At 43.5% G+C, this 26,040-nt stretch overlaps 2 protein-coding genes across 2 annotated transcripts; both read left to right on the top strand.

Annotated features, from left to right (window-relative positions):
- Positions 1-3,009: 3,009 nt before the first annotated feature.
- LOC139750040 (uncharacterized) lies at positions 3,010-24,204 on the top strand. The gene is made up of 9 exons (XM_071664377.1): positions 3,010-3,024; positions 3,343-3,550; positions 4,472-4,810; positions 15,953-16,230; positions 16,734-17,147; positions 20,224-20,336; positions 21,367-21,469; positions 22,921-23,430; positions 23,717-24,204. The coding sequence occupies exons 1-9, from the start codon at positions 3,010-3,012 to the stop codon at positions 24,131-24,133; spliced, it is 2,397 nt and encodes a 798-aa protein (XP_071520478.1). The 3' UTR covers positions 24,134-24,204.
- On the top strand, positions 8,190-9,096 carry LOC139750143 (uncharacterized; the record flags this gene model as incomplete). Its single annotated transcript, XM_071664471.1, has 1 exon — positions 8,190-9,096. A coding segment is annotated over one exon (465 nt), but the record flags the coding sequence as incomplete, so codon positions are not given.
- Positions 24,205-26,040: the final 1,836 nt, after the last annotated feature.

The following is a 26,040-nucleotide window of genomic DNA, read 5'->3' on the forward strand; positions in this document are numbered from 1 at the left end:
AGACAGACAACAAGGACAAAGAGGGGGTCTTAACTCTCATTCACCGCATAACCCTATATGTCGACACCACCACTCCGAGTACAGAGATCACAGACTGTGACCATATCCACGAGATACAATCCATGAAAATAAAACCATACGGCACAAAAAGACATAATCAACACCTACATGCTTTCCCCCTCCCACCTGCCCTGCTAAACTCTCACTCTTACCTGCAGAGCCTGACTAACATGAACACCACCAACCTGTGTGGAGAGAGATATCCGTGAGCGCCATCCTGCATAACTCAAAGCTCATCCCATTGCTCCCCGAGATGATATACTCATATCACGTGCATGCTTTCAACATCCTCACAGCCTACGCAACCAGCCAGCACACCACCACCTGCGGCCAACCTCGCCAGTATTGTACATAGGACACCCGGAACACACTTCACGAACACTCCTCTCACTACATACCTTCTCTGATAACGTTACACTTAACCCATCCGACCCACACAGCAGGAAAAAAAAAGCAATACATATACTACAGGAATGCAATCAGTTGGCCACTTCACACAGTACATGGAACCCACGTTCCAGATCTTCGCTAGTGGTTATGTTCCTTCCATATACCATGGAAACTCACAATACAACATCACAATCCAAACCAACAAAAAGCTGCTTACTACAATGACATACAAAGAAATGAACTTTTACTCACACGTTACACTACTCATAAAACAAAGAAACCAGCTTAGAAAAACAAAACCAAAAAAGAATAAAGACACTCACCATCAACAAAAATCCCCCCAAAATCCAAACTCTAAACAACACCATCACTAGACTCATGAATAACCGACCAACTGCAATCTGCCACTCCTTCCTTAACGTAATGAGCAACAAACACCCACAGCAACCAGCTCTGTCGAACGCCAAAGAAGATCCACACCTCCCACGCCAACCCCGCCTCCATGTTAGAACCACTTATCATCCAGTCCAGTGACATCCACACTCACACAGGACAAACACACATGTGCGTGAAACACTACTCAAAACTCACCCACAGACCAACTTCATCCCTAAACAGGATCAAAAAGACAGACACGATATCTATCCAGAAACAACTCCCTATCCACCCTTCATTCCTAGTGACACAAGCAAGGCAATTAAAACCTGATGGAACTCTACTGCAATAGGTCCTGACAACATATCAAACTATCTGATTGAACACTTTAGCCCACTTGCAGTCCAAACACTTACGAATGAATATCTTCAACCATCCTGGCGGCACACAACAAAATTCCTTGCGTCTGAAAACTTTCCAACATAATGCCAATTCGAAAAATCTCGAAACTATCCAATTCCCCTTCCTTCTACAGCCAGTTATCTCTTTTGTCTCCATTATCCAAACTCTGATATATATATATATATATATATATATATATATATATATATATATATATATATATATATATATACAACAGAATCAAAGAAAATGTCCAATTCTAATCTTCCCGACATGGCTTTAGCTAAAACCCAACCACTCCACTACCACACTACACACAGAACTCACACAACAATAAAAACGTTTAACACTGTCCTCCAACACATGTTCACACAAAATATACTTGATAATAATTTCTACAACAGCGAGATAAAGTATCACACCAACTTCACGGCAGGTCGCTTAGCCGAAGTTAAAGGCTCCTCCTCTAAAACCCTTAAGTTCTACAATGGAGCTCCCTAGGAGCAGTTCATTCTCCAACCCTCTTCATTCTCTTCCTACATGACCAACCATTTCCTCTGCCAGACAACAGTATGAAAGTCCTCTCATATGCAGAGTAACTTACAATCAATCACACAATCACATCACAGCACCCTAACACCGCCGAAAGAACAACAAACATGCAACACTACATTACACATCTGAGATTGTGGTTTCAGATAAAAACAACTTATAATCAAAGATGTCTCCACCCACAACAAGCATAACTCCTGCAAAATAAGTTAACGCCGAAATGACCCAACAATCACCAAACAATTCAATTTCAATCAGCAACCCACCAGGCATACATCCATCTGGAACTACGCTCCTCAGACATACACGAGTTATACTTTCTCATCTACGCTCTGGACACCGCATACCCTTACAGCATTACACCAATTTAACACATCCTAAGAGCCCTTTATTCCTATGATGCACCTACCACATTTGAGACACTGACCGCTTACAACTCAATAGCCTCGCATTCTTCTCACATTTATACACACACACATCACAACACTTTATGACCTGTGGTCACGCCCGGTGGACGTAGCCGACTTACAAAGCGCTGTGGGAGCTTCATTGAAAATGAAAGGGACTCCTCGGGCAGACAGTGACTATATATATATATATATATATATATATATATATATATATATATATATATATATACTCCATTTCCCATTGATTATGCCCAATCCATTCACAACCAGAAGTAACTTCAGACACGCACACCACCATACATGCAAAGTGCTCCTCCTCAACATGGTATCATGAATCAAATGATTCGTAAAGTACCTTCAACACTGAGGAGTAAGAATATATTTCCTGATGAAGTCACCAGGTGTTGCATTCAAGCGTTGCGCCAGCCTTCGTAAGCTGAACTTTCGATGTTTGTATCTGAAATAACATGCTCATCACACTCGTCAATGTGTATGGTGATTTTTCTAGTTCAAGTCTGCAGCTGCGGGGGTTAGCTTACAAAACGTAAATGTATAACCTGTTGGTTATAGTGCAGATGAGGCATAGGCACAGGTGGGAGATCAAACGAGGCGTTGAACGCGTCAGTAGAGATACCGAAAGGCAGAGGAATAAGACCAGACGCATGAAACTATATCTCAAGCAACCCAGACCGACGATTATCTCTAGGAATGCACGCCCGTTAGTACAGCACAGGCGACCTGATTCTACCGTAGGTCAGTACAAGACTAACTTTGCCCCGAGGTAAATAGCTTTTTTTTTTTTATTTCTGTTGACGCTACAATGGCTCTAGAGCATGTAAGTTGCCGATGTGAGCCAAAACATGATCATCTTCTCATAGTTACTACAGTTCATGACACGTAGCGTGACCTCCATACTACGTGACCTTTTGCGTTACCCGAGTTGCCAACAAACTGTAATTGCCAATTAGTTCAAGTCTCTTATTTCTTAATATCAGAGTATGTCTCAGTACCAGTCAGCGTCTGAAGACTAGGTTATACGATTTTCAGATGTTACTGACGAATAACCAGGACTGTACTGTAGTTTATAATGATTATCCAGTCATATGAGCCGGCCGTTTGGGGAGAGACAGCCACGCTCCCTTTTCCTTGGCAGCTCACGTATAAATGCCGGGGAACGCATCTTCGGAGCAACACAACTGTCGCCGACTCCAACAAGGAAACCTGCGCCTGCCGTCCTCCTCCTCCAGTGTTGAAAGTGAAACTGCGGGAGCGAGAGGGGAAGACAGAGAGACACAGAGAGAGAAGCAGTTCTGATCGCGGGACAAACATGGCTGGCGTAACTCGCAAGGTTCTGGTCCTGGGTAAGGGACGACACAGCCCCAAGACTAGACTACGGACGGAACGGTTTACAGACGACATGTGTGTTGTACATCCACACGGTGTGTTCTGAACGTGTGACCATCATAATGGCAGAGTGTGCGGTAGGAAGACGGACGACCCAACCGATCGCGACGCCTCTGAGATAAGTAAACCAGACAGCAGTTCATAGAGATACCTGTGCTGTGACCTTTAGATTACAGGCTTCATTTTTATCAAAGTCTCATATTCTTCGTATTTTCAGAGGGGAAATAAAAAGAAAAAGACACCTATTACATGTATCATACTTCATCAGAGTGTACTGTTATAAGCTAAACTTTGAAGGGCATTAATGATTACACAAATATGATCTTAATGTTTTCATTAGATGTTTTTCCATTCAGTTCTTGCGGTGACGACGGGAATAAACTGATGTTTTAGTATCATATAACCACTTCTGGACTAACATGATGTCTTCTTAAACATCAGACGACTTAGCAGTGCACAGATCACCCATCTAACCATGCTTTATGCTGAACAGTTAGTCAAAACAAATTATGTTGGGGAAAGGTTGAAATGAGAGCCAATATCAACTCACCGACATCAGTCTAAGAAAAATTTATTGATTGACTTATGATAAAAAAAACGGACTTAAAGATTTGTTCACCCAAATCCAAACGGTTTGAACAGTAGGCTAAAGTCACATAATCCACCTTTTCATCACGTCTTTGCATGAAATGAACTTACTCTGATATAGACCTTTCAGTTGATTTCTTACTGTAGATAAACCCTTGATGATTAACATATTCTGATCAATCTCCATCATTTGATTATCATTTCTGTGGGAACCCACACCTTCAGTTTCCCCCCCACACAGCTGCTCTACCCTGGTCTTGTCTCTATCACAACTTTCTTTGCCTCTTTAGCCCTCATCGGGGTGGCCACCGCCGCCTACCTGGATGGGCCCCAGGGGCAGGCTTCTTTCACTCACGGGAGTCGTGGTCAAGGTGGGGGCAGTGGAGGTGGTAGCGGAGGATATAGCGGTGGTAATGGAGGATTTGGTGGTGGTAACGGAGGCGGCAACAGAGGACATGGTGGTGGAGGCGGAAGCGGAGGATTCGGTGGCAACGGCGGTGGCGGAGGAGGGTACGGTGGCGGTAACGGAGGTGGCAGCGGAGGCTACGGTGGCGGTAACGGAGGTGGCAGCGGAGGCTACGGTGGCGGTAACGGAGGTGGCAGCGGAGGCTACAGTGGCAGTAACGGAGGTGGCAGCGGAGGCTACGGTGGCGGTAACGGAGGTGGCAGCGGAGGCTACGGTGGCGGTAACGGAGGTGGCAGCGGAGGCTACGGTGGCGGTAACGGAGGTGGCAGCGGAGGCTACGGTGGCGGTAACGGAGGTGGCAGCGGAGGCTACGGTGGCGGTAACGGAGGTGGCAGCGGAGGCTACGGTGGCGGTAACGGAGGTGGCAGCGGAGGCTACGGTGGCGGTAACGGAGGTGGCAGCGGAGGCTACGGTGGCGGTAACGGAGGTGGCAGCGGAGGCTACGGTGGCGGTAACGGAGGTGGCAGCGGAGGCTACGGTGGCGGTAACGGAGGTGGCAGCGGAGGCTACGGTGGCGGTAACGGAGGTGGCAGCGGAGGCTACGGTGGCGGTAACGGAGGTGGCAGCGGAGGCTACGGTGGCGGTAACGGAGGTGGCAGCGGAGGCTACGGTGGCGGTAACGGAGGTGGCAGCGGAGGCTACGGTGGCGGTAACGGAGGTGGCAGCGGAGGCTACGGTGGCGGTAACGGAGGTGGCAGCGGAGGCTACGGTGGCGGTAACGGAGGTGGCAGCGGAGGCTACGGTGGCGGTAACGGAGGTGGCAGCGGAGGCTACGGTGGCGGTAACGGAGGTGGCAGCGGAGGCTACGGTGGCGGTAACGGAGGTGGCAGCGGAGGCTACGGTGGCGGTAACGGAGGTGGCAGCGGAGGCTACGGTGGCGGTAACGGAGGTGGCAGCGGAGGCTACGGTGGCGGTAACGGAGGTGGCAGCGGAGGCTACGGTGGCGGTAACGGAGGTGGCAGCGGAGGCTACGGTGGCGGTAACGGAGGTGGCAGCGGAGGCTACGGTGGCGGTAACGGAGGTGGCAGCGGAGGCTACGGTGGCGGTAACGGAGGTGGCAGCGGAGGCTACGGTGGCGGTAACGGAGGTGGCAGCGGAGGCTACGGTGGCGGTAACGGAGGTGGCAGCGGAGGCTACGGTGGCGGTAACGGAGGTGGCAGCGGAGGCTACGGTGGCGGTAACGGAGGTGGCAGCGGAGGCTACGGTGGCGGTAACGGAGGTGGCAGCGGAGGCTACGGTGGCGGTAACGGAGGTGGCAGCGGAGGCTACGGTGGCGGTAACGGAGGTGGCAGCGGAGGCTACGGTGGCGGTAACGGAGGTGGCAGCGGAGGCTACGGTGGCGGTAACGGAGGTGGCAGCGGAGGCTACGGTGGCGGTAACGGAGGTGGCAGCGGAGGCTACGGTGGCGGTAACGGAGGTGGCAGCGGAGGCTACGGTGGCGGTAACGGAGGTGGCAGCGGAGGCTACGGTGGCGGTAACGGAGGTGGCAGCGGAGGCTACGGTGGCGGTAACGGAGGTGGCAGCGGAGGCTACGGTGGCGGTAACGGAGGTGGCAGCGGAGGCTACGGTGGCGGTAACGGAGGTGGCAGCGGAGGCTACGGTGGCGGTAACGGAGGTGGCAGCGGAGGCTACGGTGGCGGTAACGGAGGTGGCAGCGGAGGCTACGGTGGCGGTAACGGAGGTGGCAGCGGAGGCTACGGTGGCGGTAACGGAGGTGGCAGCGGAGGCTACGGTGGCGGTAACGGAGGTGGCAGCGGAGGCTACGGTGGCGGTAACGGAGGTGGCAGCGGAGGCTACGGTGGCGGTAACGGAGGTGGCAGCGGAGGCTACGGTGGCGGTAACGGAGGTGGCAGCGGAGGCTACGGTGGCGGTAACGGAGGTGGCAGCGGAGGCTACGGTGGCGGTAACGGAGGTGGCAGCGGAGGCTACGGTGGCGGTAACGGAGGTGGCAGCGGAGGCTACGGTGGCGGTAACGGAGGTGGCAGCGGAGGCTACGGTGGCGGTAACGGAGGTGGCAGCGGAGGCTACGGTGGCGGTAACGGAGGTGGCAGCGGAGGCTACGGTGGCGGTAACGGAGGTGGCAGCGGAGGCTACGGTGGCGGTAACGGAGGTGGCAGCGGAGGCTACGGTGGCGGTAACGGAGGTGGCAGCGGAGGCTACGGTGGCGGTAACGGAGGTGGCAGCGGAGGCTACGGTGGCGGTAACGGAGGTGGCAGCGGAGGCTACGGTGGCGGTAACGGAGGTGGCAGCGGAGGCTACGGTGGCGGTAACGGAGGTGGCAGCGGAGGCTACGGTGGCGGTAACGGAGGTGGCAGCGGAGGCTACGGTGGCGGTAACGGAGGTGGCAGCGGAGGCTACGGTGGCGGTAACGGAGGTGGCAGCGGAGGCTACGGTGGCGGTAACGGAGGTGGCAGCGGAGGCTACGGTGGCGGTAACGGAGGTGGCAGCGGAGGCTACGGTGGCGGTAACGGAGGTGGCAGCGGAGGCTACGGTGGCGGTAACGGAGGTGGCAGCGGAGGCTACGGTGGCGGTAACGGAGGTGGCAGCGGAGGCTACGGTGGCGGTAACGGAGGTGGCAGCGGAGGCTACGGTGGCGGTAACGGAGGTGGCAGCGGAGGCTACGGTGGCGGTAACGGAGGTGGCAGCGGAGGCTACGGTGGCGGTAACGGAGGTGGCAGCGGAGGCTACGGTGGCGGTAACGGAGGTGGCAGCGGAGGCTACGGTGGCGGTAACGGAGGTGGCAGCGGAGGCTACGGTGGCGGTAACGGAGGTGGCAGCGGAGGCTACGGTGGCGGTAACGGAGGTGGCAGCGGAGGCTACGGTGGCGGTAACGGAGGTGGCAGCGGAGGCTACGGTGGCGGTAACGGAGGTGGCAGCGGAGGCTACGGTGGCGGTAACGGAGGTGGCAGCGGAGGCTACGGTGGCGGTAACGGAGGTGGCAGCGGAGGCTACGGTGGCGGTAACGGAGGTGGCAGCGGAGGCTACGGTGGCGGTAACGGAGGTGGCAGCGGAGGCTACGGTGGCGGTAACGGAGGTGGCAGCGGAGGCTACGGTGGCGGTAACGGAGGTGGCAGCGGAGGCTACGGTGGCGGTAACGGAGGTGGCAGCGGAGGCTACGGTGGCGGTAACGGAGGTGGCAGCGGAGGCTACGGTGGCGGTAACGGAGGTGGCAGCGGAGGCTACGGTGGCGGTAACGGAGGTGGCAGCGGAGGCTACGGTGGCGGTAACGGAGGTGGCAGCGGAGGCTACGGTGGCGGTAACGGAGGTGGCAGCGGAGGCTACGGTGGCGGTAACGGAGGTGGCAGCGGAGGCTACGGTGGCGGTAACGGAGGTGGCAGCGGAGGCTACGGTGGCGGTAACGGAGGTGGCAGCGGAGGCTACGGTGGCGGTAACGGAGGTGGCAGCGGAGTACTAGCAAGTTAGTTTTACGTCGTTTGACTCAGTTGCAGTAGCCACTGGCAGTCAGGAGATAACAATCTCTTTATGAAATCTTGCTCTCAAATGATATAGATGGCTGCTTTCTGTAGCTACTTACTTAAAAAAAATCTAGGCCTCATGTGAATTTGCATCCTCAGGTCTTCCACATTTGTCAAGAAGGTGGAAGGATCGACTCATTCCTCTGTCCCAACGGCACCGTCTTCAACCAGCAGTACTTCGTGTGTGACTGGTGGTACAACTTCGACTGTTCCACTGCCGAACAGTTCTATGATCTCAACGCTGAGATTGGAAGAGTTAACGGCAACGGTAATGGTGGTGGATACGGCGGAAGCGGAGGTGGATTTGGCGCTTCATCAAACCGGGGATCCTTCTCAGGCTCAGCTAATGGATCTGGTGGTTCTCCTTCCCAGTCCTATGGTGCCCCATCTGGTAATGGCAACTTCAACAGGAACCGCGGAAATGGTAACGGAAACCGTGGTTATGGAACCGGTAACGGCAGCAGAAGTGGCGCCACTGGTAATGGAAATGTTCAGGCTCCGTCTGGCCTCTATCAAACACCTGGCAAATAATTTCCTCCGCCTCTCCTAGATGTCATACTCCAAATAATGATTTCACTACTAATTTCTACAATCCTTAATTCATCATTTTCCTCGAGAGAACGACATAACGTCATTTATGTTATGAAAAATACCTGCCACGAATTTCCACCTGCACATACGTTATGTGAAAATTATTTGGAGTATTGATGAGAAAGCTCACAGTTGGTGACGAGGGCAAGTTTCACATGGGACCAGCCCGTCATGAACCGTGGTTCTTTCACTCGACGTAATGCTACATGTATATATATACTCGCCAGTGACGCTTTACTCAGGTTCTTGCCCACAGTTCCGTATGGTTCTGCTTTAATAGAAAACGATTATGATTGATGGTCTTACTCCGGTGCCATAGTGAGAGCCTATCATGTTTTAGGTTTTATAAGTGCAACAAAGATAAAAATCATAAACACTCGAATGATTATTGTTTTCATGTTTTCCTTTGTGACCCATCGAACTGAAGAGCTATATTCATTTCATCTCTCTCCTTCTATATTCCTTCCTGTCTCATCATATATTTTCTTGTTTCTCTGGTCATCACTTCTTTTCTCATTTGATTCACCCTCTCTACGTGTGCAGAGACAATCAAAAAGATACCAAAGTGATGTCAAACTCTCTGATACTTTAAAGCAAATCAACATCTATAAACATCCCACTCGTAATAGGATCTATCACTCAGCTAACATCTTGGACAGGAACTTAGATGAGGCTGACTCTTAGCTGTCTCAAGGAACTACATGATAAATCAAGATTTTCATCACCGCAGTCCTAAGCTACCATCTTAACCACCTTGAAATGATAGCTAAGATCAATACTGAACTAGATATCAGAGATTTGACGCCCCTCAAGTATTCTAGTGGGTAAAATCTTCTTCAGTACTTCCTTGCAGAGTAATATATATATATATATATATATATATATATATATATATATATATATATATATATATATATATATATATATATATATTACTTTGTCGCTGTTTCCCGCGCTAGCGAGGCAGCGCAAGGAAACAGACGAAAGAATGGCCCAACCCACCAACATACACATGTATATACATACACGCCCACACACGCACATATCCATACCTATACATTTCAACGTATACATACATATACATACACAGACATATACATATATGCACATGTACATATTCATGCATGCTACTTTCATATATTCCCGCCACCACCCTGCCAAACATATACACACACACTCACACACAAATATATATATATATATATATATATATATATATATATATATATATATATATATATATATATTGCAAGAAGTCACAGTGGTGCGCGTGATCTAGTATATGCATATAACCATGAGGAAATGAAACACGAATAATTCCCAAGTGCACTTTCATATAATGATCACATCGTCAGGGGAAATGCAAGAATGAGATAAAAGACATACCACTTTCAGTTGATATACAAGAAAGACATATATCTAAGACGCCATTGGTAAACAAGCGTTAACGGATGGTAGTGTTTGGGTTAGCGTTGCCTGTAAATAAATCTATTTATTATGTGGACAGGAAAGGAGACTGTCTAAAAATTTTGCCTGCGACAAAGCTCCCCAGTCTGTACAGACAGACCTTCAGTAAGATTAATGTTACAATTATTTTTGTATATCAACTGAATGTTCACGTTTTCTTTTTTATTCTTGTATCTCCTCTGATGGTGAGATCATTACACAAAAGAGCACTTGGGAACTTATCGTGTTTCATTTTCCTCTTGGTTTATATATATATATATATATATATATATATATATATATATATATATATATATATATATATATATACATATCTTTCATACTATTCGCCATTTCCCGTGTTAGCGAGGTAGCGTTAAGAACAGAGAACTGGGCCTTTGAGGGAATATCCTCACCTGGTCCCCTTCTCTGTCCCTTCTTTTGGAAAATTAAAAAAAATAATGAGAGGGGAGGATTTCGAGCCCCCCGCTCCCTCCCCTTTTAGTCGCCTTCTACGACACGCAGGGAATACGTGGGAAGTATTCTTTCTCCCCTATCCCCAGGGATAATATATATATATAGATATATATATATATATATATATATATATATATATATATATATATATATATATATATATATATATGGTACATTATCTTATATTACACAATTTTGTAATATATTTTTCTTCACCTTTTCCTACCTTCAAATATTTATCTCATGATTATTTTCCAAAGACTTCCCGGAATACTATTCGAAGATTATCACCGTCCGTGTTCCATGATACTTCTAGATTACTAATGTTAAGAATCAAAGTTCAACGTAGCCTCTGATTCTATGGAGAAAATGAGACATTTGTGACGGGAATATGAATGTCATATCTAATGACTAGATCATCCTTCCCCCACTACTATCCTCTTGAATCAACTCCACAAATCATATTGGTCACATATTCTGACTTAATACATATATGACAAACAAATCGAAACCATCCTATCCTAGTTTAACCTAGTCTAACATAACCTAGGAGATCAAACTTCCCTTAGTCAAAGTAAGCCACGTTAACCAAGCTTAACCTATCTTATTAACCCAACGTATGCTAGCCTAAGTTAAACTGAGGAAAGATAGAAAGAATAACCCAAGAAAAAGTATACAAACCCCATTTTTCCTCATCATACACGACACTGTGGCAACAGCTGCCATTCGAAGAATCATCACGAACGCGACACCTTATTTATGTATCGCAATGTTATAAAAGTTCAGGCGGCTGTCACAACGAAATTCATGGGATTTTTGAAATAAAAAATAAAAAATCTGGTATGTAGTACTACACTTCTCAAAAGAATTTTCATAGATTTAAGTCAAGCTGGAAATACCCAGTAAGGATCTGAGGAGCCAATGATTGGCGCCGACTCGGGATTATAATGTGAACAGCGAACGTGTAGTTCTGTGACCTGATCCTTTCTGTAGCGGGAGTGAACCGCTACACTTTCGAAGGACAAACGTCCAACCAAATTCCTTTCCTATCCTGATTTTACTCGTATTTACCATCAACAGAAATAGTACACCGAAACAGAAAACTGATAAAAATGTTCATCAGATCAATAAGCACAAAATAAATTTAAAAAAAATCGCCTAGAAACAGTAAAATATTGTCGACGTTTGTCACTGGATTTCAGTTCGTTGGGCAGAAACGTTGATGGAAGGAGAGGCAGGCAAGATGTCACACGCGAAGCTACATCATCATCAGGAGATGGATAAGAGTAAAGTGTTGTGGCGAATACTTATCCCCAAAAAGGGAGCTACCTTTCCCTGTTACTCTGTGGAGCGCATTCTAAGCTCCAGAAGCCAGAAGGTCTCGTGTTAAATCATATATATATTCTAAGAAAGGGATCCTGGTGATGCCCTGGAGCTCTTGCAGCCCAATGCTGCGCTCCTTACGGTAGCAGGGGAAATGATGGACTACATGAGAGAGAGAGAAATTGACGAGACTGTACCTCCAGTGATACGGCCGAGCCAGAGGTAACTTTTCCTTCGCATTGAAACCTCGTTCATGCCTGCTTTATGAGCGAAGTGGAGGCCCTAATGAAAATATAGACGGGACTCCTTGGGGAGGATCTTTATACATATATATATATATATATATATATATATATATATATATATATATATATAGGCAGAAACTTCACATATTTCTTATGTAGATGACAAAAAAACGTCATTAATGAATGTAGAGTCTTTCCATACCATATACACTTTGAATGTCTTCGTGGAAAAAACTCATTAACATGCTTTAGAGGATGTACGAGGTGGAAAGTTTCTTTAAAACTGGTTGAAACAGAATTGATTCACTCGAGAAACTGCGCCTATTTTCCTCACGTTAGCAGGCAAAAAGGAAGGCTAAAACCGATTATGTTAAAGAGATTTAAGCATTTCATAACAAAGTACTTATATGCCGATCAAGTTTTTATATAAGCTACACAGAAACAGACCTTCTATGGTTTTCATTGCACAATTAAAAACGAAAATAGAAATAATATGACTTTTTCTCACAATACCTAGAAACGATGGCAAAGTTTAAATGATGGTGGTAATCTAATCTGTTGACGATTTTGATTGTTTCAACTCTGACCTCAACAAATCCTGGATAAGTCCTCAGGAAAAATATGAGGTTCCATCGAACCACAATGGTACATGTATGCCAAGTTTTAAGTCAATCAACGCAAAAGTGAAGGATGGAGATGTGCTGTTGATGGGCTATAAACAAAACGGCATTTACCTTCCAAGGAAGGAAACACAGTTCTCATGATTATTTGAAAGTAATTCATCACTATATTAGATAAGTACTTGAATATGAATCAGTACAATAAGGTTATAAAAAGGAAGTTTACCTGTACAGAAACAATATAACCACAATGATATTCTTGGTATATTATCTCTCTAACCAACACTTATAATCTTAGTATTTTACAGTGCTAAATGATGATGATGAAGCTTAAATGAAAATAAAATGATCCATAATACAAGCACGAGGAGCATCCATCTTTCACACAATATCAGGATTTTATGCATTTACGGTATTTTGGTAGAATTCTGTAGTCAACAGCGAAATTTTGTGGCTACGGTGAAGGCAATAATAACAAGACACAATGTTAGCGATGGCGTTGGGATGATCACAATAATACGTGTTGTTGGTCATACTGGTGTTAGTAATAGAATTGGTTGTGATTATACAGCATGTTAATAGTAGTGGTTTTGATAATGGCAATACAAACAGTGGTAGGAGAAATACTATAGTTGATATCATCATCACAAGTTATTAAAATTTGTGATAAAATAACTGAAGTGATAATGATGATATGATTTCAGTCATCTTTAAAGTCATTACTCTCATCATTATTATTATGGTCCCTGATATTCCATTACCATAACCTTGATACCCACATAAACAATGTTGTTCAAAATATCGGTGATAAGGATTATAAATTAATGGTGATAATATTTGAGACAATAATGATGGTAGTGAAATTTACGTATTAACAAATAAGCAGATCATGATGGTATTAAGAACACAGGCTGGATATGGAGTTAGATTCTATAACTTTTCAGCACAAAACTCTATGTGAACAAGGCTTTAAGCCCAAACATTACAGAATGATACGTCAGGTCTAGCCAGTGGTTTTCTAACACTATGAACCACTCAAGTAATAATGGTAATATGGTGACTTGCATTAATTCATAATTCTTAAATAATTATGAGCATTTAAAGAAAACGAAACCCATCACCGTTTCTTTAGTTAGAAGAAAGTCAACTCCAGCAAAGGTCAGCCAGTACAGTATCGAGTAAAATGAGATAAAAAGATCTTTGCTTGAATCCTCATACCCTAGGCACAAGACGTCCATAACTGGCAGTATGACCTCCACATTACGTGATCTATCGAGTCTTACATGATGGCAACAACAAACTGTATCATCGGACTGTATTTATATTATCAGACTGTATTATCTTGTTATCTGAAATGTTGAAATGTTCGGGTTTTAAAGAGGATACATCACCATCCCATATCATTTTTCAATACACAAAACTGCAACTTTATTAGTAGAATCTATTCCATTGAAGCGTAGTGGAGTCTATCCCAATAAAGCGTAGTGGAGTCTATCCCAATAAAGCGTGAAGGAGTCTATCCCAATAAAGCGTGAAGGAGTCTATCCCAATAAAGCGTGAAGGAGTCTATCCCAATAAAGCGTAGTGGAGTCTATCCCAATAAAGTGTGGGAAACGTTTAAGGACTTGCCCACCCCCCCTTTTCCTTGACGCTCAGGTATAAATGCCGGGGAACGAACCCTCACAGCACCACAACCGTCTTCGACTCCGTCAAGGAAACTCTAGCGTCTGCTGCTGTCTCCCTCCAGTGTTGAAAGTGAAACTACAGGAGAAAGAGAGAGAAGCAGTTCAGATACAAACATGGCTTGTATAACTCGTAAATTTCTGGTCTTGGGTAAGGAACCTCAGATGCTCCCATACAAGACGGACGGACCAACGAACAGACAAGTGTTGACAGTGTCGTGAACCTGATCATTATGACAACAGGGGAGGTGAGGGTGACACACGACCCAGCAGAAGTTGAGGCTTCGGGGATCATTATGACGAACAATACTTAGTGAAGTATTTGTGTTCTTTTTTTTAACACCGATCACTATCATCTACAGGATTAATTTGATGTTTACCGAATTTTGTGTAACCGTATGTATAAAGCAAAGGCTTCCATATCACACACACACACACACACACACACACACACACACACACACACATACAGAAGGGGGTCAGGTGAGGATATTCCCTCTAAGGCCCAGTCCTCTGTTCTTAACGCTACCTCGTTAACGTGGGAAATGGCGAATAGTATAAAAATATATATATATATATATATATATATATATATATATATATATATATATATATATACATATATTTCAACTTGATAAGAGCACAGAACCATAAACCGAAGTGAATGTTGAGAAATATATTTCACTAGGGACTTAGCTGAGGAAAATTGAATACAAAAAGACATTTTCTAATCTTAATACCTGAAAATTTACAATAAAGTGTATCAAAATGCCGAGACTAATAGACATAATTCTATGACAAGAATGCAAGATGGAATCATAACCGAATTCCTATAAATCCTTCTGACTCTGAACTATACAGACAGGAAACTCTTCCTGAACTTTAGTCTGTCAACAACTATATAGCTGGGACATTTGGTTCGTGCTGACCAATGAACTGTATACCTACAGATCATTGAACTAAAATGACTGACTTGTGGTTTTGTTCTCATCTGAGTTTTCATATCATATAAAGCTTTTTATACTGACATTCTACTTTAGCTCCATTATTTGATCATACACTTCAGACAAACCTCAATACATCTATATTTACAACCACGTCTTATCTCTCTCTCTCTCTCTCTCTCTCTCTCTCTCTCTCTCTCTCTCTCTCCGTAGTCCTCGTCGGGGTAGCCACCGCCGCTTACCTGGATGGTCCTCAGGGCCAGGCTTCCTTTACTCATGGAAACAGTGGTCAAGGAGGAGGCAGTGGAGGTGGTAGCGGAGGATTCAGTGGCAACGGCGGTGGCAGTGGAGGATACAGTGGCGGTAACGGTGGTGGCAGCGGAGGCTACGGTGGCGGTAACGGAGGCAGAACCGGAGGATTTGGCGGCAACGGCGGTGGTAGCGGAGGATACAGTGGCGGTAACGGTGGTGGCAGCGGAGGCTACGGTGGCGGTAACGGAGGAAGAACCGGAGGATTCGGCGGCAACGGCAGTGGCAGTGGAGGATACCGAGGCGGCAACGGAGGTATAAACGGAGGATTCGGCGGCAACGGCGGTGGCAGGGGCGGATACGGTGGAGGCTTTGGAAATGGTGGAGGTGACCTGGCGGAGTTGATCCCTGGAGGTGGTGTGCCCGGCCAAGATTACCCCATCCTGGCCACCGTCCCTGATACCGGCTTCTCTTGTGAGGGTCAGCTACCAGGATACTATGCTGACACTGCCCCCGAGGCCGGCTGCCAGGTGAGTCCTAAAACTGCTAATTAGCATAACAGTCACGTCGTCTGGGAAGTAAGATTCTTGCTGCATTACACGTTGGCTGCTAAGTGAAACCAATAGTACTCCCTGTGTCGAGTCTACTACATATTCCTAAGCCATACTGAATGGCCTGCAACTCTTGCTACCAGATGTCATGTACAGCCAAGGAGACAGATGCTGCAGGTTAAATATAGTATCAAACTTGCGGCGATTGCCCTGATTATCATACTGCTTTGCAGCTTCCATTATCAACCTTATCATCAGGCCTTTTCCTGACTTTTATCGCTAATAACATACCTTGTTTTATTCTAAAGGAATGACTTGAATTTGCCAATTTACTGGATACTACGTGAGCGTTATCCACAATCTTAATTAAGAGTAATAACCCAGTGACAGACAAAAGAGAGCAGTTAAATGCCACATAACGATGTTTTCTCTAACCAGCTGAACTCACAATACTTGACTCTCATTGGACATTATATTCTCAGGTATTCCACATCTGCCAGGAAGATGGAAGGATGGACTCTTTCCTCTGTCCCAACGGCACCGTCTTCAACCAGCAGTACTTCGTGTGTGACTGGTGGTTCAACTTCGACTGTTCCACTGCAGAACAGTTCTACGACTTGAACGCTGAGATTGGAAAGGTTAATGGCAACGGTAATGGTGGTCGATATGGCAGTAATGGAGCTGGATTTAGGGCGTCGGGAAATCTTCCAGGATCCTTTGCAGGCTCAGCAAATGGAAATGGAGGTACTCCTTCGCAGTCCTACGGTGCCCCATCTTCGAGTCGTGGAAATGGTAGCGGAAACCGTGGTTATGGAACCGGTAACGGCAGCAGAAGTGGCGGTACTGGTATTGGAAATGTCCAGGCTCCGTCTGGCCTCTATCAAACACCTACAAAATAACATCCTCTGTCTCTTCTAGATGGTATACTCCAAATAATGACTTTACTACGAATTTTTGCTTCCTAGCTATCCTTTTTTCTCAAGAGATCAATGTGGAATAACGTCATTTATGTATGAAAAATTTCTTTCCATGAATTATTTGCCTCAAATGCAAACGTGAACATTATTTGGAGTATTGATCAAAAAAAGTTTCATAGTTGGGTGACGGCAAGTTTCACATGAAACCAGTCAGTCATCCATCATGACTGTTTTACTTCAGTGTAATATGTATATAGTCGCCAGTGACGCTTTGCTCAGGTTCTTACCCAGTGTCATATTGTTCTGTTTTAACAGAAAACAATATGTTTTCATGGTCTTACTTCGGTGCCATAGTGAGAGCCTTTCATGTTTTAGGTTTTATAAGTGCAATAAAGATCATAAATACTCAACTGGATTTAGTTTTCCTGTTTTTCTTCGTTATCCATCCAACTGAATAACTATATTTCATCTTACCCTCTCTCCTCTTCTTCCTTATTATCTCTAGTCTCTTAATATCTATTTCCTATTTCCTTGTCTTTCCCAATCGTTCCCTCTGCCTTATTCATGCTCTCTACCTGTAACAATGACAAAATAAAAAAAACACTACTTAATATATCACATAACTCTGCGATACTCAAGGCAGACCAACATATGTAACTATTCTTCCCGGAATTATCATTAAGATATTTGAGTTATCAAACACCTTGAACAGGACTTAAGAAGAGGTTAGCTTTTTCCTATCTAAACTTGCTTCATGACGATGTGAAGTTTCTCATCACCAAAGTCATAAGTCAAGTCTTAATAACCTTTAAATTATACATAAAAGCAATAGTGAATTAGATTTAGGGGTATATGAAGCACCCAGAATATCAGTCTAAAAGTTTCTTCAGCACTTCTTTACACAGTAATATATATATATATATATATATATATATATATATATATATATATATATATGTATATATATATATATATATATATATATATATATATATATATATATATATATATATATATATTTTTTTTTTTTTTTTTTTTTTTTTTTTTTTTATACTTTGTCGCTGTCTCCCGCGTTTGCGAGGTAGCGCAAGAAAACAGACGAAAGAAATGGCCCCACCCCCCCCCCCCATACACATGTACATACACACGTCCACACACGCAAATATACATACCTACACAGCTTTCCATGGTTTACCCCAGACGCTTCACATGCCTTGATTCAATCCACTGACAGCACGTCAACCCCTGTATACCACATGACTCCAATTCACTCTATTCCTTGCCCTCCTTTCACCCTCCTGCATGTTCAGGCCCCGATCACACAAAATCTTTTTCACTCCATCTTTCCACCTCCAATTTGGTCTCCCTCTTCTCCTCGTTCCCTCCACCTCCGACACATATATCCTCTTGGTCAATCTCTCCTCACTCATTCTCTCCATGTGCCCAAACCATTTCAAAACACCCTCTTCTGCTCTCTCAACCACGCTCTTTTTATTTCCACACATCTCTCTTACCCTTACGTTACTTACTCGATCAAACCACCTCACACCACACATTGTCCTCAAACATCTCATTTCCAGCACATCCATCCTCCTGCGCACATCTCTATCCATAGCCCACGCCTCGCAACCATACAACATTGTTGGAACCACTATTCCCTCAAACATACCCATTTTCGCTTTCCGAGATAATGTTCTCGACTTCCACACATTTTTCAAGGCTCCCAAAATTTTCGCCCCCTCCCCCACCCTATGATCCACTTCCGCTTCCATGGTTCCATCCGCTGACAGATCCACTCCCAGATATCTAAAACACTTCACTTCCTCCAGTTTTTCTCCATTCAAACTCACCTCCCAATTGACTTGACCCTCACCCCTACTGTATATATATATATATATATTTTTTTTTTTTTTCATCTATTTCTTCTTTACCATTTCGTACATACACGATTATTTCATGAAAATTTCTCATGATTTGCTCAAATGTTATTTGAAGATTACGATCTTCCCTGCTCCATGTTACTTCTCGATTACTACAGAATTTAAGCTCTACGCAGCAACTGATTCTAGGCTAGAGATGAGGTATTTGTGACGGGAATATAAATGCTATATCTAACAACTGCATTTTTCTTCCTCCCATTTTACACTGTTGTTATCTCAACCCTACAAAGTTGTGAAGGCTTAACACAAGTGAAATATAAATACTTTCATACATATATGATAGGCAAATCTCAACCAATCTCTCCTAGCCTAACCTAGTTTAGCCTAAACTACCCTGCCTTGAAAGGCTAGGCTAATGTAGCTTTACCTAATCTATCCAAGCTAATATACATGCTAGCCTAAGCTAAACTGAGCAAGGATAGACTGGTGGGTGAGCTCTATCTAAGCAGCCTACGAAAAGTAGGCAAATACGTTTTTCATATAGTTTCGGAGGATAGAAGACACCGGCAGCAACTACCATTCAAATATCATTACTATTAACGACACCTTACCTTTGCTGCGTTCCGTCAAAAAGTTTCAGGCGCTGTCACAACGAAAACGATGTGATGTCTCATAATGAAAAAGATAAGAAGTCTCATGAGGAGTACACTACTCATAAGAACTCTCATAACTTTATATATCGTAGTGAGAATTCCCGGTAGCGATGATCATCAGGTGAATAAAGATACAGAAGAGTTGAAGACTTTTCTATTCAAATGTAGCACACATTTTCAATTTTATGGCGTGAAGAGCAGCCCGAAAGCTTCAAAAGTGTGAATATATATGTATGTATATATATATATATATATATATATATATATATATATATATATATATATATATATATAAAGTGCATATGAACGCGCTCTCTCATAGAGCATACAAACCTCCAACAGCGTACCACACAGGAGTCCCGGGTTCGAACCTGGTGTTGGAGGTTCGTATGTTCCACGATATATAAATATATATATAAATATATATATACATATATATATATATATATATATATATATATATATATTGGTTTATAATTTTCTTAGGAGCAATATCTATGAAATAGTTCTTGTGTTACCCAGGACCCTTCCATAGCTCAGGGCTGCGTTACTTCCAATGACAGAGAAATGATGGAGACCGAGAGAGAGAAGCTGTTTGACAAGACTTTACTCCCCGTGATACACACTCGCCAAAGGTGACAATTTTCACTGACAATGTACGTCATGCAGGGGAATCCGGTAACACAAACAGACGCTTATATGGATATACATAGGACAGTTAGATAGATAGATCGATAGATATGGGAGCAAAAATAGTTGCAGTTCTACTAATCATCACAGTAATTGATATCTGTACTAAGATAGCTGAAATGATAATAGTGATGGAATATCAATAAACCTTAAAACACTACTCTTATCATTATGGTCTTTAATATTCTTTTCATTATCAATATACATATCTACCTGCAATAAGAATATTGTTATTACTATGAATAATAACGATAATGAATATATCAATGACAATATTTGTAACAATAATGATAAAAGAAACATTTCATTACTGACAATTCAGTGGTTTAAGGTGGTTTAAGAACATAGGCTGGCTGACAACTTAGTGGTTTAAGTTGGTTTAAGAACGCAGGCTGGAGCTGCAGCTTGATAAATTCCATAGAGGCAAAGCACAAAACATGTGTGATCAAGGCTTAGCTTGAAGCTGAAATATCAAAGACTAATGCTCCATCTCCAGCCTACATTTTCGTGTATCATTTCGTGTATCATTCATATATAGCAATATTGGTAATATGATAACAGTCTAATCTATTCATAATTCGAAAAGAATTATGAATAATATAATTTTAAAGAAAAGTTTCATTACGGTTTTTAGTATGACAAATCAACACCAGCTAAACCTGAGCCTTTCCAGTAACGAATGCAATCTTGAGATGAAAATGTTAATGACTGAACTTTATTACGATGCATCATTATTGTCACAAAATATTCTGATCAATATATTCATTATCATTATCAATGATAATGATGATACTCTTGTTACAGGTACATAGATATAATGAGAATGAAAAGAATATCAGAACCCACATTGATATAATGAGAATGAAAAGAATATCAGAACCTACATTGATAAGAGTAATGCTATTAGTCAGAACCTACATTGATAAGAATAATGCTATTAGTCTAAATAATATACGATTAACATTATCACTTCAGCCGTCTCATCAAAGATGTTAATTACTATGATTATGCCAAGTTCATTTATGCAGCTGGACGTGTCCACAAGAAGAACAAGACCACTTTCACGTTTCTTAACACTGTATGTTACTAAAGAGGCGATATTTCAAGTAGCACATGACAGTCTAAGAGAGTGTCTCAGCTTGCGATAAATAAGGAAGTATATCATATCTTTCATACCCAAGGTTATCTACAGGGTCACCCATAAACCAACTATGAGATCCTTTACCCCAAGGCATGAGAACTTCCACGAACGGCAACGTGACCTCATTTCACGTAATCTTTTGTATTCTACGACATGCCAACTGACTGCATTATATAACCGCATTATCTTACTTTTTGAAATGGAAATGTTTAAATATTCGGGTTTTACAGAGAAGGTTACATTAACACCCCTAGTTATCAAGAGGAACATAAGATTCCATGATAGTGCGTAGAGTCATCAGAGTTACGTGAGTGAGGTGCCGAAGGACTTGCCCCCACTCCCTCTTCCCTTCCGCTCACGTATATAAATGCCGGGGAACGAGTTCTCTGAACATCACAACAGCCGTCGACTCCAACAAGGAAACTCGCGTCTCCTGCTCTTCTTTTGCAAGTGTTGAAAGTGAAGCTACGAGAGCTAGAGAAAGAAAGAAAGAAGCAGTTCAGATCACGATACAGACATGGCCACGCTAACTCGCAAATTTCTGGTCCTAGGTAAGAAGCGACACAGCCCGTAGACCAGACAACCGAAGGAACAGCTTACTGACAAGTGTGACCACCATTAGAACTGTAGGATATGTGAAGCAGACAGGCGACCCACTAGAACATGACTCCTCTGCGATGATTATGATACACAGTAGTTTGCGGAGCACTGTTTATTTATGCTAGCTGAGACGGCACGGGCAGCTGAGGTCCTACTCTAAAAAAAAAAAAATCAACTATAGCTATTATGACGGGAATAATGATCAGTTCTTCAAACATAAAGCAGCGTGTCCAGGCCAACTTGTCCTCTTGAATACGAGATCTGATAACAGAGTACAGAGCACCAGTACATCTCAATGTCGGAATACATTTTTTCATTGCGATCATTGGTAAATAAAAGTAAAATGCAAAAACACGTTTTCTCAAGAAATTTGAAAATTTAGCTTCGGTTCAGTTAAAAATGCATTAACTTATATGAAGTCTCAGATAAAATGACCGCATGATTACTGAAAACCATTAAATAATGTAATGACTGACTTGGTATAATCACATCTGACTCTTATTTCAGATCAATAAGAACCACAAAGCTGGGATATTAGCTAGGGCTACGTAATCTAGTAGATTTCTTCTCTTTACATGGCATTGATAACATTCTTTTTGCTCGATTCCTTTGATTTTTCTCTTTACGTAACACTTTTAACATCATAAACTTTAAGTAATTTGTCATCATTAAACACATACCATCATAAACTTCATAAGAACCTTTGAATACTGTTTCCCATTTAAAGACATTTAATCAGGTCTTGTCTGTCATAATTCTCTCTGTCTTTGTAGTCCTCGTCGGGGTAGCCACTGCAGCTTACCTTGATGGCCCTCAGGGGCAGGCTTCCTTCACTCATGGAAATGGTGGGGGCCACGGAGGCGGTAACGGAGGGTATGGAGGAAATAACGGAGGTAGAAACGGAGGATTCGGCGGCAACGGTGGTGGCAGTGGAGGATACCGAGGCAGGCAACGGAGGTATAAACGGAGGATTCGGCGGCAACGGTGGTGGCAGTGAAGGATACCGAGGCGGCAACGGAGGTATAAAGGGAGGATTCGGCGGCAACGGCGGTGGCAGCGGAGGCTACGGTGGCGGCAACGGAGGTATAAACGGAGGATTCGGCGGCAACGGCGGTGGCAGGGGCGGATACGGTGGAGGCTTTGGAAATGGTGGAGGTGACCTGGCGGAGTTGATCCCTGGAGGTGGTGTGCCCGGCCAAGATTACCCCATCCTGGCCACCGTCCCTGATACCGGCTTCTCTTGTGAGGGTCAGCTACCAGGATACTATGCTGACACTGCCCCCGAGGCCGGCTGTCAGGTGAGTCCTAAACTGCTAGTTTGGGATGCTATCAGGTCGTCTGGGGACTGAGTGTCTTGCTACATTACATGTTGGCTGTTGAGTGAAACCCATCATACTCCCAATGGCGAGCTTAGCACATCTTCCAAGGCAAAATACCACCTGAGTCTGACAGAGACCTGAAGCTCATGCTGCCACAAGTAATATATTGACAGTCAAGTGGGAACAGTTCAGTGGCATATATGGCTGTTTTCCCTACCTAGCTGAACTCATAAAACCTAACTCTCATTGGACTTTATATTCTCAGGTATTCCACATCTGCCAGGAAGATGGAAGGATGGACTCTTTCCTCTGTCCCAACGGCACCGTCTTCAACCAGCAGTACTTCGTGTGTGACTGGTGGTTCAACTTCGACTGTTCCACTGCAGAACAGTTCTACGACTTGAACGCTGAGATTGGAAAGGTTAATGACAACGGTAATGGTGGTGGATATGACAGCAATGGAGCTGGATTTGGGGCATCAGGAAATCTTCGTGGATCCTTTACAGGCTCAAGAAATGGAAACGGAGGTACTCCTTCACAGTCCTACGGTGCCCCATCATCGAATCGTGGAAATGGCAGCGGACACCGTGGTTATGGAACCGGCAACGGCAGTAGAAATGGAGGAAATGGCAATGGAAATGTTCAGGCTCCATCTGGCCTCTATCAAACACCTACAAAATAAGCTTCGCCGTCTCATCTACGGATGGTATACCCTACATAACACTTTCACTGCAAACATCATCGTCCTAATCTATTCTTTTTCTCATGAGAAGGTCATGTGGTAGCATCATCAGTGCATGAAAAGTAAGTTTCATGGATTGTCATCCTTAACTATAAACGTCAACATAATTCGGAGTATTGAGTAAAAAGTTCCTTTGTTCGAAATGGCAAGTTTCACACGAAAGCAGCCAGTTATCCACCATAATTCCTTTATTTAAGGGAACGATTCATGTTTATATAGTCGCCAGTGATGCTTTAGTGATTTTCGAAATCGAGTGTGTCATATGTTTCTGGTTTGATATACAACTAATATGATCGACTGTTCTTACTCTGGTGCCATAGTGTGAGTATCATGTCTAGGTTCTGCAAGTGCAACAAAGATCAGGAAAAACTAGAATGATTATTGTTTTCTGTTTTACGTTGTACAACTAAATCAATATACCTGTTGACTATTGTTTTCCTGATTTCTTACGTTATAAAACTAAGTAATCATGTTTATCTGATTAATATTTTTCTGTTTTCCTACGTTGTAAAACTAAATAATTATGTTTATCTGATTATTGGTTTTCTGCTATCCTACGTCAAACAATCAAATAGATAACTATGTCTCTCGTATTCATTAGTCCTTCTTGTCTTTGATATATATATTTTCCCATTTTCCTTCATCAATAATTCACTTCTCTTTTTCACTCCATCTACACAGGGAAAATAAAAATAAAAAAATTATACGAAATAATATATCAGAAACTTTTGGTCTGTAAGGCAGCCCAACAACTTTAACTACTCTATCCGGAATAATCATAAGAAGAGGCTAACTCTTAACCAGCTCAACCCACTCTATGGTATGTCAAGGTTTGCGTTACCACAGTCATATGTTACGTCTCAATATCACTTAAAATGTTAATCAATTGCAACAGTGAACCAGGTATCAGGGTATCTTCAGAAGTTTACACACACATACACAAATGTTTTCTCTAACTAGCTGAATATATATATATATATATATATATATATATATATATATATATATATATATATATATATATATATATATATATATATCACAGCTTTAGCTCGTGATTTCTACCACCTGAACCACTTGATGATAGTACATGATATTGGTAATACGATTTTTATCAATTCTTAACTCGTGGAAAATACTGCACGATATTTTTGATTAAAGAAAACTAAGCCCATCAAGGTTTTTAGTGAGAAAAAGTCAACTCCAAGAAAACCTCAGCACGTACAGGAACGAAGACAATTCTGATATAAAAGGATTATTCCTTGAACTTGATTTTAGTCCAGAAATGAGGCATAGGATTAAAGTATATGATCATGTCGAGGTTTCCTTGTCTAACCTAACGTGTTTAAGGTAGAAGATGTATCCTATAATCATAATAAACCCAAATTTTTCAGTAACAGTTTTTTAACTTTTTTTTACATAAGGATGTAACCCATTTTCCCATGCTGTTTACCGGCAAAGGCAATCATTCACTATGTGAACGACTGAGTACTATCTGACGTAAATCATATCCTCACGATAACGCTAGAATAGTTTTCGAAACAAAGAAACAATTCAGATATTTTTTCCAAGTGGAAAGACGTTATTTCTGGAGACTAGTATTTCGTCTATTGTTTACCATTACGAAGGCGATAGCTATAATGCTTTGTGTATTAGCAAGATGAATGATCATCACGACCCAAAAATTACCCACACACTAGATCGCCTTTTCCAGCAATACCTACCACATATATGATCACCCACACGAAGATGACCAACGTATGTTGTCAAAGTAAGTTATTCTGCGTTAGCCATTAGCCAAATAACAGAAGAATAAGAACATGCATAAAACATTTGTGTTTCTTGCC

The sequence above is a fragment of the Panulirus ornatus genome, chromosome 9 (assembly GCF_036320965.1).
Source record: "Panulirus ornatus isolate Po-2019 chromosome 9, ASM3632096v1, whole genome shotgun sequence".
NCBI classification, from domain to species: Eukaryota; Metazoa; Arthropoda; class Malacostraca; order Decapoda; family Palinuridae; genus Panulirus; species Panulirus ornatus.